At 41.3% G+C, this 16,449-nt stretch overlaps 1 protein-coding gene and 1 long non-coding RNA gene across 2 annotated transcripts; one reads left to right on the forward strand and one right to left on the reverse strand.

Moving 5' to 3' along the window:
* The first annotated feature begins 697 nt into the window (after positions 1-697).
* Positions 698-16,327, forward strand: cpda (carboxypeptidase D, a). The gene is made up of 21 exons (XM_049726795.2): positions 698-1,499; positions 1,692-1,939; positions 3,253-3,395; positions 3,626-3,789; positions 5,246-5,676; positions 5,774-5,965; positions 6,524-6,691; positions 6,785-6,894; positions 7,067-7,169; positions 7,417-7,559; positions 7,647-7,816; positions 7,886-8,182; positions 8,266-8,461; positions 8,600-8,735; positions 8,821-8,967; positions 9,534-9,632; positions 10,064-10,128; positions 10,243-10,374; positions 10,462-10,647; positions 13,264-13,366; positions 14,896-16,327. Exons 1-21 carry the CDS (start codon positions 850-852, stop codon positions 15,120-15,122), a joined length of 4,110 nt encoding a protein of 1,369 aa, XP_049582752.1. The 5' UTR covers positions 698-849; the 3' UTR covers positions 15,123-16,327.
* LOC137840413 (uncharacterized) lies at positions 11,988-13,267 on the reverse strand. The gene is made up of 2 exons (XR_011087049.1): positions 12,638-13,267; positions 11,988-12,560 (listed from the first exon to the last, which is right to left on the reverse strand). It is a non-coding gene; the product is annotated as an uncharacterized lncRNA (long non-coding RNA).
* Positions 16,328-16,449: the final 122 nt, after the last annotated feature.

The following is a 16,449-nucleotide window of genomic DNA, read 5'->3' on the forward strand; positions in this document are numbered from 1 at the left end:
TGATTGGTCGATGGCCATCTCCTCCCCGGTCCAGGTGTCGCTGAGGTCAGACAGTTGGGTTTTTCCCTCGAAGGCCGGTCTCATAGACGTGCTGTTGTTCTTGTTCCTAACCGACCTTGAGATGGTCTCCTCCGGTACTCCCTATCCGGGCCTATTCCACAACACTTTGAAGAAAACAAGTTCATGCAGTTTGTCTGCACATTCCTCGCCCCCCACCAATCCACACGAGCACTCTAATACTAGATATTAATATGATTATAAATTTAACACAACCTTAAAACATATGTTTGCAAACTGCCGAAAGCACATTTTCCTTTACAATTGATAATACAGTTCCTGCGATTATGTAGCATGGTGTATGTTATCTCTAGTGATTACAACAGTGTATTTTTAGTGAGCTTTGGCATACTTGAGTGATGATTTGTATAGTTTGCAACTGTGATATTTTCAAGCAGATGGCTTCTGAGATGGCTAAAAAAAAAGGCAGAATTTTGCTTCTTAATTCATATTTCATACAATCTTCACACAACTAGCGTTTTTTTCAAGTTTAGAAATTAATTAATAATAATAATAATAATGATGATGCGAGTCAAAGGCTTGCTTGGTATGTAACCTCCAATGACGTCATAAGGCTAAAAATAACGATCATGAATGTTCCGGTCCACCTTAAAAAAACAAAACAACGCTTCCTCAAATGAAGCCCCGCCCCCTTTAATTCGGACGGAAGCAGACGCTAGCAGACAGCGAGGAGCTGGTCAAGAAAACAGTAGATGTAGACGGACAAATAACATCAACAGACTTTTCTCTCCATAGTGAATTTCCGACTGGTGCGGAGGTGGAAATATCAACATGGCGCACAAAAGGAAGTCAGAGTCCGCGACTAAAAAACTACGGGTGTCACTTTTTGTCTCTTTTGTCTGTGTTGCTGTTCACCTCGGCGTTGCCGACGCCAGGCTACGCCGGACAAGAAGCGCCTCGACTAGCCAAACGGTTGAAAACTACGACAAATACTACAATTATGTCGATCTAACCCGACGCTTGCGCTCCTACGCCCAGAAATTCTCTCACATAGCGAACCTATCAAGCATAGGTCAATCCGTGCAGGGCAGGGAGCTGTGGGTGATGCGGATCACCATGGACCCCCATACAGAGTCCCCGGGGAAACCCAGGTTCAAATATGTTGGCAACATGCACGGCGACGAGACCGTGTCCAGGCAGGTTCTCGTCTATCTTGTGGAGTACCTGCTGACCAAATACCAGGAGGAACCGCGGATAGCTAAACTGGTGAACACCACAGATATCTATATCATGCCTAGTATGAACCCCGACGGCTTTGAGATGTCCAAAGAGGGGGTCTGTGGCGGCCCCAGGGGGGGAAGAAACAATGCCAATAACAAGGACCTTAACAGGAGCTTCCCCGACCAGTATTCTAATAAAACTCCCAACTTAGATAGCGTTCCTGAGGTCATGGCTGTCATCAGGTGGATACTGGACAAACAGTGAGTGTAACACACACAGAAATCTCACAACTTGTTGCCCAGAAGATGGAATGGACTTTATGGTTTGAATGTGTGTACCCTGTAGTAGTTCATTAGCAACCGATCTTCAAATTCTGAATAGGCCAGCCTTTGGTTTTGAGTGTATGCCAATCCTTAGAGGAAACTGTTAACAATGTCCCCTTTCCTCTTTAGGTTTATTTTGTCTGGTAACCTGCACGGTGGCACTGTGGTTGCCAGCTACCCTTTTGATGACTCAGCCACCCATGAACAGCAAGGTCATTACAGCCAGTCACCAGATGACAGCCTTTTTCGCAACTTAGCCCTGGTGTATGCCAAGAACCACCCGGTGATGAAGACTGGGCAACCCAACTGTTCTGATACACCTGATGAGATGTTTAAAGACGGTATCACCAATGGGGCGCAGTGGTATGATGTACCAGGTAAGAAAGAGGCTCAGAAAATAATTATTGTAAATATCGTTTAGTGTCATCATGTGACCTGTTACCTTGTGTTGATTACAACGTTGGTCTACTTGGCATCTTATTCCTTGCAAGATCAAAGTCTGTTTTAACACCCAACCAGTGACCATATGTTATCGCAGTCGAAAAGAATGTAAGTAGCTGTAAAGAGTTTCACCATCAAATAACTGGGACACCAGTATTCTACTCTTATTTTACATTTACATTTATTCTAAAGAAAGAAAGAAATTATACAACTGTATTTTGGTACCTGGTACCTTACAGTACCTGAGAGTAAGTTAACTGTGTTCTAGTATTTTTACAGTTCAAGCTAGTTTAGATATTAAATCTGCAATTTAAGCATCTACATTGAATACATTATTCATATTTACACTCTGGTGGCACTTGACTACATATGAAAAAGTGAAACAGTATGTACAAAACTGGAATATTTTAATACAGAGAATGCTAAAACTATAACCAGAAATATTTGTGTAGCAAAAGCTATCGCCATGATGACAACATTGTCTCTGGCCTCATATTGCACAAAACATCTGCTTCCGTCTTATCTAACCACAGAATGTGAACCTTCTTTGCAAACTGAAGCTGTTTGCTTCACTAATCTGAACAAAACGCCAACGTTCATATGTACGAACTAATGATTGCAATGTTTCATCAAGTTTGCCTACTTGTGATGGTGTAAGCCACCGACAGCAAACACAGTTCAGGGAACACCTTGTTTAACCATTAATTTGGTGGTTAGACTGGACTTTCTTAAGTTGTTTTTAGTCTTAATGCTTTTACTCTTACAGTTTTTTCCTCCCTGGCTAAATGTATAAGCCAACGGAACAGTCCTTGACAATCACACCATGTTGTTTGTGGTTCAATAAAATAATATACTGTTGTGCATCAAATTGTTATATCCCAATAAGATCACCTGTGGTTCATTCCCTGGTGTTAGCTTAGAGTTCAGCTACACAAACTTTGGCGCCATTGTCACCTGTCGTTTATGCTGCATACAGTCCCGGGTGTGACTGTGGATCCGGTACATAAACCCTCAGATAGCTACAGTATTTAAGATTAGGGCTGTCCTTCTCAGTCAGCATACAGGGCCGTGTTTACCTTGTGGTAATCTGTTTACATCTGCCATTCAATTTAAACCATTGAGACAAATGGATGACTGAATTGTTACCATGCATTTGTTTTGTGTGCATGTCATTAGCAGGAGAAGTTTGTGGTTCACATGGCACTTTGCAGAAGTTAAACTTGAATAAATGCTCTTTTGCACTACGCAGGAGGTATGCAGGACTACAACTACATTCATGCAAACTGTCTTGAAATCACCTTTGAGCTGAGCTGTTGCAAATATCCCCCAGCGTCTGAGCTCCATAAGGAATGGAATCTTAACAAAGAGTCTCTCCTAGCCTTCATTGAACAGGTAGACATAATGCATTTGTTCATTAGCAGCTCCAATTTATTTATCAAGCCCATGCACAATAGATGGTGTCCTAAAATCAAAGTTAAATCTGGAGAACTTTTCCTAGTAGAGATTTGGAACATCATTCAAACAAAAATGATTACATATGTGTGCAAACTATTCATGTACATAAATATAAAATGATTCCTCAAATCGATTTACCTCATTTTAATGACATGATCTGTGCCTAGGTCCATATTGGTGTCCGTGGTTATGTGAAAGATAGTGGTTCAGCTGTCACAAACGCCAGCATAGTGGTGGCAGGCATCCGCCACAACCTGACCACCGGAATCTATGGCGACTACTATAGACTTCTGCTCCCAGGAGTTTACAATATCACTGTTGTGGCCACAGGGTGAGTAAAACCAAAGAATGTTAGCAAATGCGTACTTGCTGAAATACAATGATATTTGCTGCAGGGAGAAAACCCATATTAGCCAACACAATGTTTTTTTTATGTGATATTTTGTGGAGCAAGAGTCTGACCATGCTGGAGGAGCCTTGCGCAAGGGAATTTGACTACATGCAGGTTTAAATTGACCTTTCAACAAATTACTAGCCTGTTTTATTGCCGTGGATAAACGCTAGAACTGCTATTTAGTCAATTTATCCTACCAGTCACACGCTCAATCACACAAGTTATCCCTGCCTACGCGAAGTCCTCCTTTTTTTAAAAAAAAAAGGAGCTGCTTCATCCAGTGAGGGGACTCTACAACACCCCCCACCTTCCCTGGGAACTAAAGACAACAGTCCTTGTCCCCAGCCCTGCCAATGCGAAGTCCTCCTTTTAAAAGAAAAGGAGCTGCTTCATCCAGTGAGGGGACTCTACAACACCCCCCACCTTCCCTGGGAACTAACTTTTTCCTGTGCACTTCTACCTTTTTACGCGTTTCACAACAAACCAATCACACAACTTCAGGCCTTTAACTTACTTGTCCCCTGGTTCGTTGCACTGCCGGGTCCCGTCAATCCACCTCTGTCAGACGAAGGCAGACCTAAGATGCTGGCCCAGCGAAGAATTCTCTTCCCAGGACTTTCTTCTCCAGGTCCTCCTAATGGACGCTGGCTTGTCGACAATGCAGCACGTCCTTCTTCGTCAGACAGATAGCGGGTATGAGGGATCCCGGGTTTCGGCACCAAAATGTTAGAGATTCGCTCACTCCAACTTATTTTGCAAGAACCACACGGGAGACAAGTAAGTCCTTTTAGACACCTGCAGATGGAGAGTCCATTCGTTGCTGTGTGTGCAGCGATGATCGAATGGAGGTCTAAAACTCTCCCTCCTGCAAGGGCATATTTATTAAGAGAAACAGAGTGGGGGTGAGCGTGGACAGGTTTGGTGAACCCCCGGCCTCTGGTCAAATCAGAGCAGGGGGTGTTTTACGATGTTGTGGGAAACAGAACAACTTTGATTGCTTCCTCTGCAGCTGGTCAATCAAGCAGAGAATGCAACCACTTTATTTTACTGCGTTGTGAGAGCAAGACAAGATTGGTTAATCATTATAGTCTACATTCCAACATAATCATACGATAAAGATAACCTGGAAAACCCTAACAGATTCATTTTTAAGGGTGGAGTTTTTTTTTTTTTTTTTTAATAAGAAATGTCTCACTCTGTCATAACTCCACTTTTTCTGTAATTCCTTGTTGAATTCCAAATTGTATGATGGAAGGGACATTTTAATTTTGAATTTTATTTCACAGTAACAACCAAACAGCAAGGTTTTTCACACAACCGTATTATTTAGACCGATATTTGAGTAAATAAATATGTTTAAAGATGCAACTAAAAATCTTTCATTATTACACAGGTACACACCGGTGACAGTCAACAATGTACAAGTTTTGGATGGAAACGCCACAGAACTTAATTTTACCTTGGAGCCAGTTGTCATTGAGCCAAATCTTGCAATTAACGTCACTCAGACCACACCCACTACGCCGTCAGCCATTGACATCATTCACACCTTCCTCTGGAGTAACGACACCCCTCACACAACCGATTCCCAGTTGGTAACATCAGCAGAGACTAAAAGCACACCGACTTCATTGTCACCCGAGCCACAACCTGTTCAACCGCCGGAATTTCGCCACCACAACTATGCTGACATGGAGCTCTTCTTACGCAAATACAGCAGCGAGTTCCCATCCATTGCTCATCTTTACTCCATTGGCCGCTCGGTTGAAAACAAGGAGCTCTATGTGATGGTCATCTCAGACAACCCCACAGTTCATGAACATGGTAAAATATTTTGTTTTTCAGTTATGTCTCCTTACACACAAAGCCGTTGTCTAAAGGAAATTGTAATTCTCCTGCGCTTTCTCTCATTGCCGACCAGGTGAGCCAGAGTTTAAATACGTGGGCAACATGCACGGCAATGAAGTCGTTGGCCGGGAACTATTGCTCAATCTCATCGAGTACCTATGCCTTAACTATGGCACCGACCAGGAAGTCACGGAGTTGGTCAACAACACTCGCATTCACATTTTGCCTTCGATGAACCCTGATGGTTACGAAAAGGCCAATGAAGGTATGAGAATGAAACACTTGAATCACTTGATAATATGCTGCAGGGCTACATTTTAACTCTCAATTACATTCATCTCGTTAGTTCTGTGAGTTGCCCGATTGCGATCATGATTGTTGAAAAGGTCCTGGCAGCTATGAAGTGCTTTAGTTAAGTTAGTTTAGTGAAGTTTATTTCAAATATTTTTTTTGGGACACATTTAAGCTTCTCTTTATGCTTTTCATGTTGATATCAGACACGTCAAACATGAAGTACACGTTTCACAATCTTAAGAAATCCAATGCAAGTCATAATGAAAGTCTTTTTCAAACTTATTTGATATGTGTTGGATATAATACAGTGTGACAATATATTCATATATCTGTATGTATAAACAATGTGTGAGCGTGCTGTTTTTGCACATCAATCTTGTTACTGTAAATTACCATAGTTTATATTTTTTAACATTCTAATTTGTTGTTACCGGTAGTTACATATGCTGAAATGCAAATTCCAGAGCAGGTAATTTTGTTACTTCTTGGATATGACTAGAGACAACCACTTGCATTTCTCTCCACACAGGTGATGTGAGAGGCTACAGAGGACGCAACAACAGCAATAATTATGACCTGAATCGCAACTTCCCAGACCAGTTTGCCACTATCAAAGATCCCAGGCAGCCAGAGACTATTGCCATGATGAATTGGCTAAAAAGCAACCCCTTCGTCCTGTCGGCCAATCTCCATGGAGGTACGGGTTGCTTTTAAAAATGGACTTTTCTGTGTGCATACTTTTGATCTACAGTATGTTCCTATATCTGCATTAATTTCTTTGTAAGTTTAGGTTCTTTGGTGGTCAACTACCCCTTTGATGACGATGAAGAAGGCAAAACTCGATACAGCAAGTCACCTGATGACAAGATTTTTCAGCAATTGTCTCGAACCTACTCACAGGTAACTCAATTGACACTTCATGCTTGGTGTTGTTCTTTCTTGAGCTGTCATGTTCGAACTGAAAACAAAATGGGATGAAAGAGAGCATCCCTGGCCCGCTGAAATATTTTTGGGCAAGGACTTCCAGCAGTACTGTTTTTTTTTTCTTGTGTGTGTTCACATGCACTTGCAGGAAAATCCTCTGATGCACAATGGGCACCCTTGTGTGAACCTGTACCCTGGCGAATACTTTACGGACGGCATCACCAATGGCGCCAGCTGGTACAATGTTGCTGGTGGGTCGATGGACACACACGCACACTACTAAATGACAAATCACAGGCTATGACAACAGATACCCTTCATGCAAACGGTGTAATTATAGTCAATATCGGAGCCTTATTAAAAAGTTTACTTTTCATAAGTCAGTGTACATTAAGGTCTGTTGTGGAATTGATCCACATCTTCAAGTACCGGCAAATGCCTACAGATCTCTAAAATCAAATGGTACATATTGCTTATCAGAAAATGAACTTTTCTCAGGGGGCATGCAGGACTGGAATTATCTAAACACCAATTGTTTTGAGGTGACTATCGAGTTGGGTTGTGTGAAGTACCCCTGGGCCAAGGATCTGCCTAACTATTGGGAACAGAATCGGCGATCTTTGCTTCAGTTTATCCATCAGGTAAAAAACTGAAATAAATGTACTGTGATGTTTTTTTCTTTTCATCACTTTTGCATTTATCATTTGTGCATGTGCGTGAATCCTCAGGTTCACTATGGAATAAAAGGTAACGTGTCTGACATAAGGGATGGTATGGGGATACCCAATGCCACCATCCAGGTGGAGGGCATTGACCACAACATCACCACAGCTCACACTGGTGACTACTGGAGACTACTGGTCCCTGGGACTTATTCCATCACTGCCTCCGCCCATGGGTAAGATTTCAATGGGCAAGTAGCCTTGTTCGTGTACAGGCACTTAAAGGTACACTCTGTCTTTTGAAGATATCAACCTGTGACGACATACGCCACCGTGTCCAAGAATGGCGCAGAAGTGGTTGATTTCCGATTGACCCGGCTTCATTCAGAAGCTAACGGCCTGTGGCCTTCTGGACACCAGCATAACCCATCCGAGGAGGAGTTTGAAAGCCTAATCAAGTACCTCTCTCTGGGCCAAGGTTTAGAACAGCTCGTCAAGAGCACGGACACAGAGAATAGTTTCAGATTCCGAGGTTACAAGGAGCTGTCTGCGGTCCTCCGAGGTCTTACCCTCAACTTTCCAAAAATTACATCCTTGCAGAGGTAGGGAGCCTTGCTGTGTTTTTGCCACCTTGGACCGCATATTGTTACAATACATTCTAAAAATGTACTTCATTTTCATTTAGTTTGGGCCACAGCGTTGAGTTTAGAACTATTTGGGCTCTGGAAATCTCCAACAACCCAGGAGTGTCTGAGCCCTCTAAGCCCAAGGTGCGCTTTGTAGCAGGGATCCATGGTAATGCCCCTGTGGGAACAGAGCTGCTTCTTGAGTTTGCTGCCATGTTATGCATCAATTATGGCAAAAACCTAGTCATTAGTAGGGTAAGTTTTTTCTTTTACTTTTGTGTGATGATATACTTCTTTTGACATGCATATCTTTAATACAAATCTCAACTCTATTTCAAAATGTTCTTTGTACAGACAGAATAATCACTCACTTGCTCACTTTTCCTCCCATAGCTCGTGAATGAGACAACTATTGTAATTGTCCCATCAATCAATCCGGATGGAAGAGAACAAGCGGTGGAGAAGCAGTGCACATCCACTCAGGGCTTCACCAATACTCATGGCAAAGATCTGGACACGGACTTCTTTGGTCAGATAAATGTTTTTGTTTGAACACTTTAGACATAGAGAAACAAAATAGATTTTGTATTTTTCTATGTAATGCCCCTTTTTAGGCAATGCATCCCAACGATTGGTGGAACCACAGCCAGAAACCAGAGCAATAATGGACATGATTTTAGATAAAGGTTACACGCTTTCTGTGGCCCTTGACGGAGGATCCCTTGTGGCTACTTACCCTTATGACAAGCCTGTCCAATCAGGTAACTCAACAGCTAGGATGCTCTCTAACTTGTGGAGGTTTCTAACACTCGCCAGCCTTTGATATGCCTGCAAAAAAAAAAAAAAAAAAAACTGTACAGGAGCAAAGACAAAAATAATCTTTAAAGGTTGAAAGATTTTAAATCAGGTTTTCATGACAGTTCTCTGTATGATGCAGGATACAGCTTCAATAATTCACTTTTTGTAAAAACTGTTAGCTAACATACTGTCATTCCAAGTTATGCATTAATTTTGTGAAGCGAGGTTCTGTTATACATGCTTATTTTATTTCAGTTTCAACACAATTTCTATACTACATCCCTTATAGACTTACGTGAGATTAATAATTATTTCTGTCTCCTGATGCTACAGCAGGCTGTAGACTTTTTAGTTGCGTAACATAATTGGGTCACTGTGTCCTCACGGCCCAGATTGACTTGACAAGCTAAACAGAGAAAGTTACATAACTGCAAGTCTCAAAGAACTTGGATAAAGGTATCACCTGAATGCTGTTTGCTGCTTGGCATCATGGGAAAGAACTAATCTGTGGTTTTGTTTTGTTTTACAGTGGAGAATGAAGGCACTCTGAAGTACTTGGCCAGTGTTTATGCCAACAACCATCCCAAAATGCACCTTGGCAACACTGCATGTTCAAATAATGGACAGAGTATGTTTTTCTACATCCTAATGACCTGCTTGTTTGTAGGAAAATGTGCAGGAAAGGGTCACATTAGACTATTTTCCAATTATGTGTTCTTATGCCTAAGTGAGCTTATATGTCTGCAACTCTGCATACAACTACAGAAATTCCATCCATCCATCCTAGCTGAGTTTTGCCAGGGTACACTCAGGACTACTTACCAACCAGTCACACCTGTGAACCACTTGTTCATTTTGCTGTTTGAAATAGTAAAAAGGAATTGATAACTCGATTTGTGCGGTAGCACTTCCCAAAAATTATGTTGCGCTAGATATAGTGCATAATTTTATCTCAACTGCATTTTTGAACGTACGCTACATGGTGGAATTGTATTTCTGTAATCGTTTATGAAGTGGAGGTTAAGACCTGGTGTCATTGTGTTTTTCTCTTTTTTTCAGCAAACAACATTCCAGATGGAGTTATGAGAGCAGCTGAGAGACAAAGTCACATGGGCAGTATGAAGGTACGACCTCTTGTTGCTTCACACAATAAACATAAATGTTTTGAATTTATTCAAAAAGAAATACCCCAACTTTTACTCAAATAGTAATTTTTTTTTGTGTTTGGGTGTTTGCAGGACTTCAGCATGGACTTTGGTCAGTGTCCAGAAATCACAGTGTATACCGGCTGTTGTGTCTTTCCTCCTACTGAACAGCTTGCCACACTCTGGGCAGAAAACAAAAGGCCTCTTCTGAGCATGCTGGTGGAGGTGCGCTGCCTGAATTTTTCTCCCTGAATGTATACTTTCTGTCCACCTTTACTTTCAAATGTCTTCATACATCTTTAACCCATCCAGGTCCACAAAGGAGTGCGTGGAGTAGTGAGAGATAAAAGTGGGAAGCCCATTGTTGGCGCCATCGTTGTCATGAATGGGGGCGTGAGAGTCGTCACTGCAGAGGGAGGTTATTTTCGGGCCTTGCTGGCACCTGGCAACCATAACATCGAAGCTGTTGCTGATGGTTACCAACAGCAACGCCAAGAGGTACATGCACACACACACTCATTACGTATGATGCACTTTTGAAATCTAGATGTATAGTACTGATGGTGTAAAAATAATTTCCTGTGTTCAATGACTTAGAAGAAAGTATACTATTTATACACAAGGGCAGAGCTACAGGGTGGCCAGGGGTGACTGAAGCCATCCCTTCTCTGTAGCCACCCCTCTGGCTGTTTCACATGGATTTTAGTATAGAACATTCAATGAAAAACATTACTTTCACTTCATAAAACAAAAGAAAATAACAAAGCAAGCACACATTTTTCATGGAATAAAATGCACTCTTACCAATCTTTCATAGACACTCATGAAACAAGTAGGAACAAAAAGCACCAGGAGAATTAAGACACTTGTGTTATTGTAATTTTTCGATATGATTTGAATGAAGGAGCCATTGATTGTTGTTTGCAAAATATGGGGCGTCTGTCACAATTGATCACTGCTTGACAGTTTGCTAGTGAATAAGTGCATGAGAGCAAAGTAGACTATGAAATGATACACAAAAGCAGATTCTAGTGAATTAAGCGTGCATTTTATTTCATGAAAGTCACGCTGCAGATGGATGCACACACGACCACCCTTGGTCGACCCTCACTGAGTCACTGGCCATCCCACTGAAATATTTCTGCCTACGCCCCTGTTTATATTTAAATAAATATACTATGGTGTGATAAGAGGAGCCCCTCAGTATTACCATTGGAGTAAATAATATTCAAAAAAGCAGCTTACTCATGAAGGAGTTTGGTCTTTAACTTAACAAGTCACATTAAGTCTATATACACAATGAGTAAATTTCTTTAAGTCCCCATTCCATTCCATCCCCCCACCACCCTAATACAATTAAAAAATCTCATGCTTAGGTTGATTTAGTGGCATTTTGGTACACATTACTCCCTGGTGGTCCAGTGGTTAGGCTGTGGAGCTATCACCACCCGCGTCCTGGGTTTGATTCCCGGTCAGGAACCATATGTAGCCATAAGGGGATACATGTCAGTGTCTCCACAGTGCTGGTCCCAAGGTCAGGTGAATGCAGAGGGTTGGGTCAGTAAGGGCATCCAGCGTAAAAACTGTGCCAAACACTTCTCGTGCGAATCATCTGGACAAAAACGGGTGGTTCTCTGTGGCGACCCCTTCAGGGAAAAGACGAAAGGAGTCATCACATTGGTACCTGCAACATTAACTTCGAAGGTGTATTTTGGCCATTATGAACCCACACGCATTTAAACTGCAGCATGTAACAATTTTTAGCTTTGCAGCAAAACATGTCCAACAAATCCGTGAGAATGCAAGCAAAAAAATAGTTTCATATTTTGGAGCAGTGATTAAAAGACTGCATGCTTTATTTTGGAAAGCCTTCATTACAGTCGATGTCTATGCTGGGTGTTGTGCGAAGCAAACAAAAGCGCTCCACTACATTCACTGTTCCTTGTGACTCAAATATCTGAAGCATGGGGTAGGCCAGCTCTGTAAACAGATGCTCCTTAATAGTGCGTCCCAGCTCCAAATTGTACGCTCTTGGCTTCCCACAAGGACTTAGGAGCAGGGGATCCACCACTAAATGATACATGTTTTGGTACTCTGCTACCGTGAAGCCATGGATCATTAAAGGTCCCGATTCTGGTTCTGACTTATACGTCACAACACCGCTGGAGCAAATGTCACTTTTTGCTTTGTCACTGAGAGTCACGTGGGGGTCTGGAAGAATTGCAGCATTGCATTTATATCGGTTGTCCAGCGGTCTCTGCACACAATCTCCATCTTTCTGCTCATTCCACACATCCAAGTCAGTTTTAGGTGCCACCATGTAACTCCTTTCCTTTGTTGTTTCTCCATATTTCTTCGGACATCTAATACGCCGCCTCAAGCCATAGCAACTCATTTCATATGCAGCATCTCTAGAAGTTAAAACAACATCTTTTTTAATGGATACGCATTATGCAAATTAGAAAGTAAGATCAAGAGTTGCACTTACTTTTTTACATACAACACTTGGAGAGTGTTTTCAGTCGGCATCGCTGAATCTTCACTTGGATGCCCTCAGTCAACTTTTCACTATTATATTTCTTAACCACTGAATAATTAAAGGATGAAAAAGACTGGTGGTCTTTGTATTTCATACAAAGGCTGAAGTAAAAGGCTGAGTAACGCAATGATTTTTTTTTATTTTTTATGAGCGGGTCCTCAACTCCTCTTTGTCACCCATAAGGCAACCTGTTGCAGGTTGGGTTGAGTAGTCTCACCTGCATAGGTGATTCTCTAATGAGGCAGCGTCATTGCTAAAAGAAGCTCAACCAGGTATCACTCGGCTTTTCGTTCGGGCGCAGTAAGAATCGAGCAAATGTTTTACCGCTTGTGTGTTTTTTTTTGCCACCCCCCCCTTTTCCTTCGACAGTGCTCAAAAGTGCAGCAGTAGTTTCATGCATCCATGACAACTTCTAATTGTGCATTTCTCACCCTTTTGTTAAGAATTGAACCGATGGGAGCAAAATTAATACAATAATTATTGCCTGTATTTGTTTGTTTGGTGTGATGTGTTACTATTTGAAAGATTGCATGTCGGCTACAGTTTTAAGTCATTGTTGCCATGTCTCGACTCAGGTGGTGGTGTCCTCCTATGAAGCAGCAAGCTCTGTCATCATTGAGTTTGATATGGATCACAGCATCTTTGGTCTACCAAGAGAATTTGTGGTGGCCAGTGCAGGTAATCTTATTTAAACAGAAGTGTCAAGTTCAGGTCCACAAAGTAAAAACCAACAGAAAGAGCATGCTCGTGCGGAGCTCGTTTACCTGACTGCTAATTGGAAGTGCCTTTAGCTAAAGCCAAACTGTGGCAGGGTTTCTACTGTGGATGTGGATTTGGCACCTTTGCATGTAAAATTAACTTCTGGTTTACCACTGTGGACCCATTAGCATACAATACAAGTGTATAGCATTATAATCATTGTCGAGTTACATGGTGGATAGGATGGTAAAAGATGGTGCGTGAGTGTGTCTTGGATTTGGCCCAGACGAATTGTCTAAGATGAAATTTCAAAGCTTGACATGGAAGACCTGAAGAAGGGGGCCTGAGTAGGGGTTACTTAAAAGTTACTTCTTCAAAATGAACTATAGTTAAATTGGTAAAGGGGAATTTGTTGGTTGAACCAGTAAATCTCCATTCCCGTTCCAAATTTCACCAGAAGATGGTGCCAAAGTCAGATTGACCTAACATAGTAAATTAATAGTTTAAAAAGTCATCGATTAGATGAAGACTTGTTCTGAAGCACAGCAACACACAATTTTGGAGTATGTTATATTTTGTTTCGCTATAATATACTTTGAAACTGCTTGAATGTTTTAATTTGCTAACTAGGGAAGCCCATGCTCATCGTTAGCTAATAAGACATGTTAATCACAGTTAGAGTAAGCTGCAATATACTTTACTTCATTCTGCTTTGCAATACTGTATAGTTGGTAGCAACTTGAGCAGCATCATAGCACTGATGTTTCATTTACACATGAATGTATTAAGAGTTGAGTAAGGACGAGGGGCTGACAGTGATACCGTGGGTGGAAGACTGCAATCACACGCTTGAGCTTGATCTGGAGGTCACCAGCTTGTCAAAATACGTTTTGAAGATGCTTGAGTGTTTTAACCTGCTAAGAGAATCCACGATCATAGTTATGATTGTGTTAAATTGACTATTGTGAAAGTATGTGTTATTATTGTCACAATGTTTGATCAGTATCAAACATGTATGTACTATTGATGTTCCATTTACACATGAATGTATAAATGTGAGCGAAGACAAGGAGGCGGAAAGGGTTAATGGTGATACTAAGTGGTGGAAGACTGAGATCCCACGTATAAGCGTGACCTCGGTCATGTTCATCCAGTTGAAGCCTAAACAAAATGTTTGACAGAACACGTCAGAGAAAAAACATTTGCAAATGCCACGTTGATGGACAGTTGACAAGATTTGGGAGTGAGAAACAGGATGAAGCAGCAGAGGGGCTGAAGTACAGAATTTTACCCTTTAAACGGAGAGCCGGTCACTTACATCAGATAAGTGCACGATTGACATCATTTAAAAACAAAATTAGATGAAAAGCCAAATCAAGGTAAAATGTTAACAAAAACAGTATTATTTTATCCAGATTTGCAGGTTTTTAATTTTGTCCCTTCAGAATTGTTTCCCTGCTGCAAAATTGACATTGGTGCCCACCTGATTAGATCTCTTCTTTCTGCAGCTGCCTCCATGACAGCATTGGTGATAACGGCCTGCATCATCTGGTGTGTGTGCGCTGCCAAGTCCAATCGGCAAAAAGATGGCTTCCATCGTTTGCGGCAGCATCGAGACGAGTACGACGATGAGATCCGGCTTACGTCAATGGGCTCCAAAAAGTCTCTCCTTGCCCACGAGTTTCAGGATGAAAGTGAAAGTGATGAGGATACGTTATATGCCAACAAAATATGAAAGAGCCTCTGCGATGTTTATATTTTGCTTCTGCAAGATAAAACCCGGGATAGCAAGAATGTGGACTTGTTGAACTTGAGGTGTTTTATCTGCCTCCTCATGAATGCACCAAGCCTGAAACACTCTTTCTGTCACACTGGTGGGTTTTTAAAACCTGCTCAGTTATTAATCTAATTGTTGCGCCATCATTGCCAAAACGTTGCGGTCGTCTTTTGGTGCTCAGTCTCAACCTAAAGCTTTGATCCTGTGCGCCGCTCATCCGTCCCGCCTTTGAGTGCCCAAAGTTTTGGTGACCTATCAGCTTGTCCTGGAAAAAAAATTAGAGCATAAACGTACATATGATTTATTGTCCTCACCATCCTGTGTAAATACTATGTAAGATTGGTGATGACATTTTTTTTTTTTTTTTTTTGAGCGCAACAACTTTGCAACAAAAATGTCCTGAGTCCCTGGAGGGTGGATCCACTTTTGTGCCTTGGCTTCTCTGGAGCTGCAATGTAGGAAGTAGAAAACATTTGGGCCTTCAAAGTTTATGATCCATCCTATTCTCAGGGGGTAGGAAGACATACAAATTAGACCCCTCTATTCTGATGTTGCACTATTCCTACGCTAATGATTTTGTTTTCCTCAAGGAAAAGAACGAGTTTCTCGATAGAGTGTCAACATTAGTCCCAATTACTTGCACTGTAAATGGGAAGGAAAAAAAGAACTATGTCAAGGAACAAGCAAATCTTTTAACAAATGTCAAATGATGAATGTCCATATTATTTTTTAATGTACTGTTCCTTTTATTATGGATCTGTATGATTGAGTAAATGGAAAATATGTCAAATTCTGTCCTCACTTAAATCCACATTTCTTTTGAACAGGAAAATGCCATAGCATTTGGCATCATAGAAAGCTCACCCTCAACCAAATAATTTACCTCACAATTTAGTTCCTTATGAAGTGGAACATACCACAATTGTTCCACTACAGCATATTATTAGTTTCTTAAAGACTTGCCTTATTTTGCAGTCTCTAAATTTGTCTTTTCAAATGTAATGTTTTGGGATCCCCTCCTGTTCTTACCATGTCAGAATGAATATGCGTGTGGTTTGGGAAGTCTGGAAAGTCTTCCAATGTTGAAGTTTTATATAAACTGGAATGTATGTTTGTCACGTGTAAATGAAAGAATTGATAAAACATGTGGGATTCAATGTCAACATGAAGTTCTGTTGATTAATAATGTTAATCTGCCCCAAAACCTCTTGAGACAAACAATTTCCATTTCTCATTGTTTTAGTCTTGGTTTAAGAATGGGTCATTTCTGGGACGGTGAACTGAT

This window comes from Syngnathus scovelli, chromosome 7 (assembly GCF_024217435.2).
Source record: "Syngnathus scovelli strain Florida chromosome 7, RoL_Ssco_1.2, whole genome shotgun sequence".
Taxonomy (NCBI): Eukaryota; Metazoa; Chordata; class Actinopteri; order Syngnathiformes; family Syngnathidae; genus Syngnathus; species Syngnathus scovelli.

Bases quoted from the DNA above. Each gene is read 5' to 3' on its own strand.
- cpda (XM_049726795.2), top strand. From the start codon at position 850: ATGGCGCACAAAAGGAAGTCAGAGTCCGCGACTAAAAAACTACGGGTG. The intron at 6,895-7,066 runs GTAACTCAATTG...ATGCACTTGCAG, and splicing joins TGTCTCGAACCTACTCACAG to GAAAATCCTCTGATGCACAA. The intron at 8,462-8,599 runs GTAAGTTTTTTC...TTCCTCCCATAG, and splicing joins AAAACCTAGTCATTAGTAGG to CTCGTGAATGAGACAACTAT.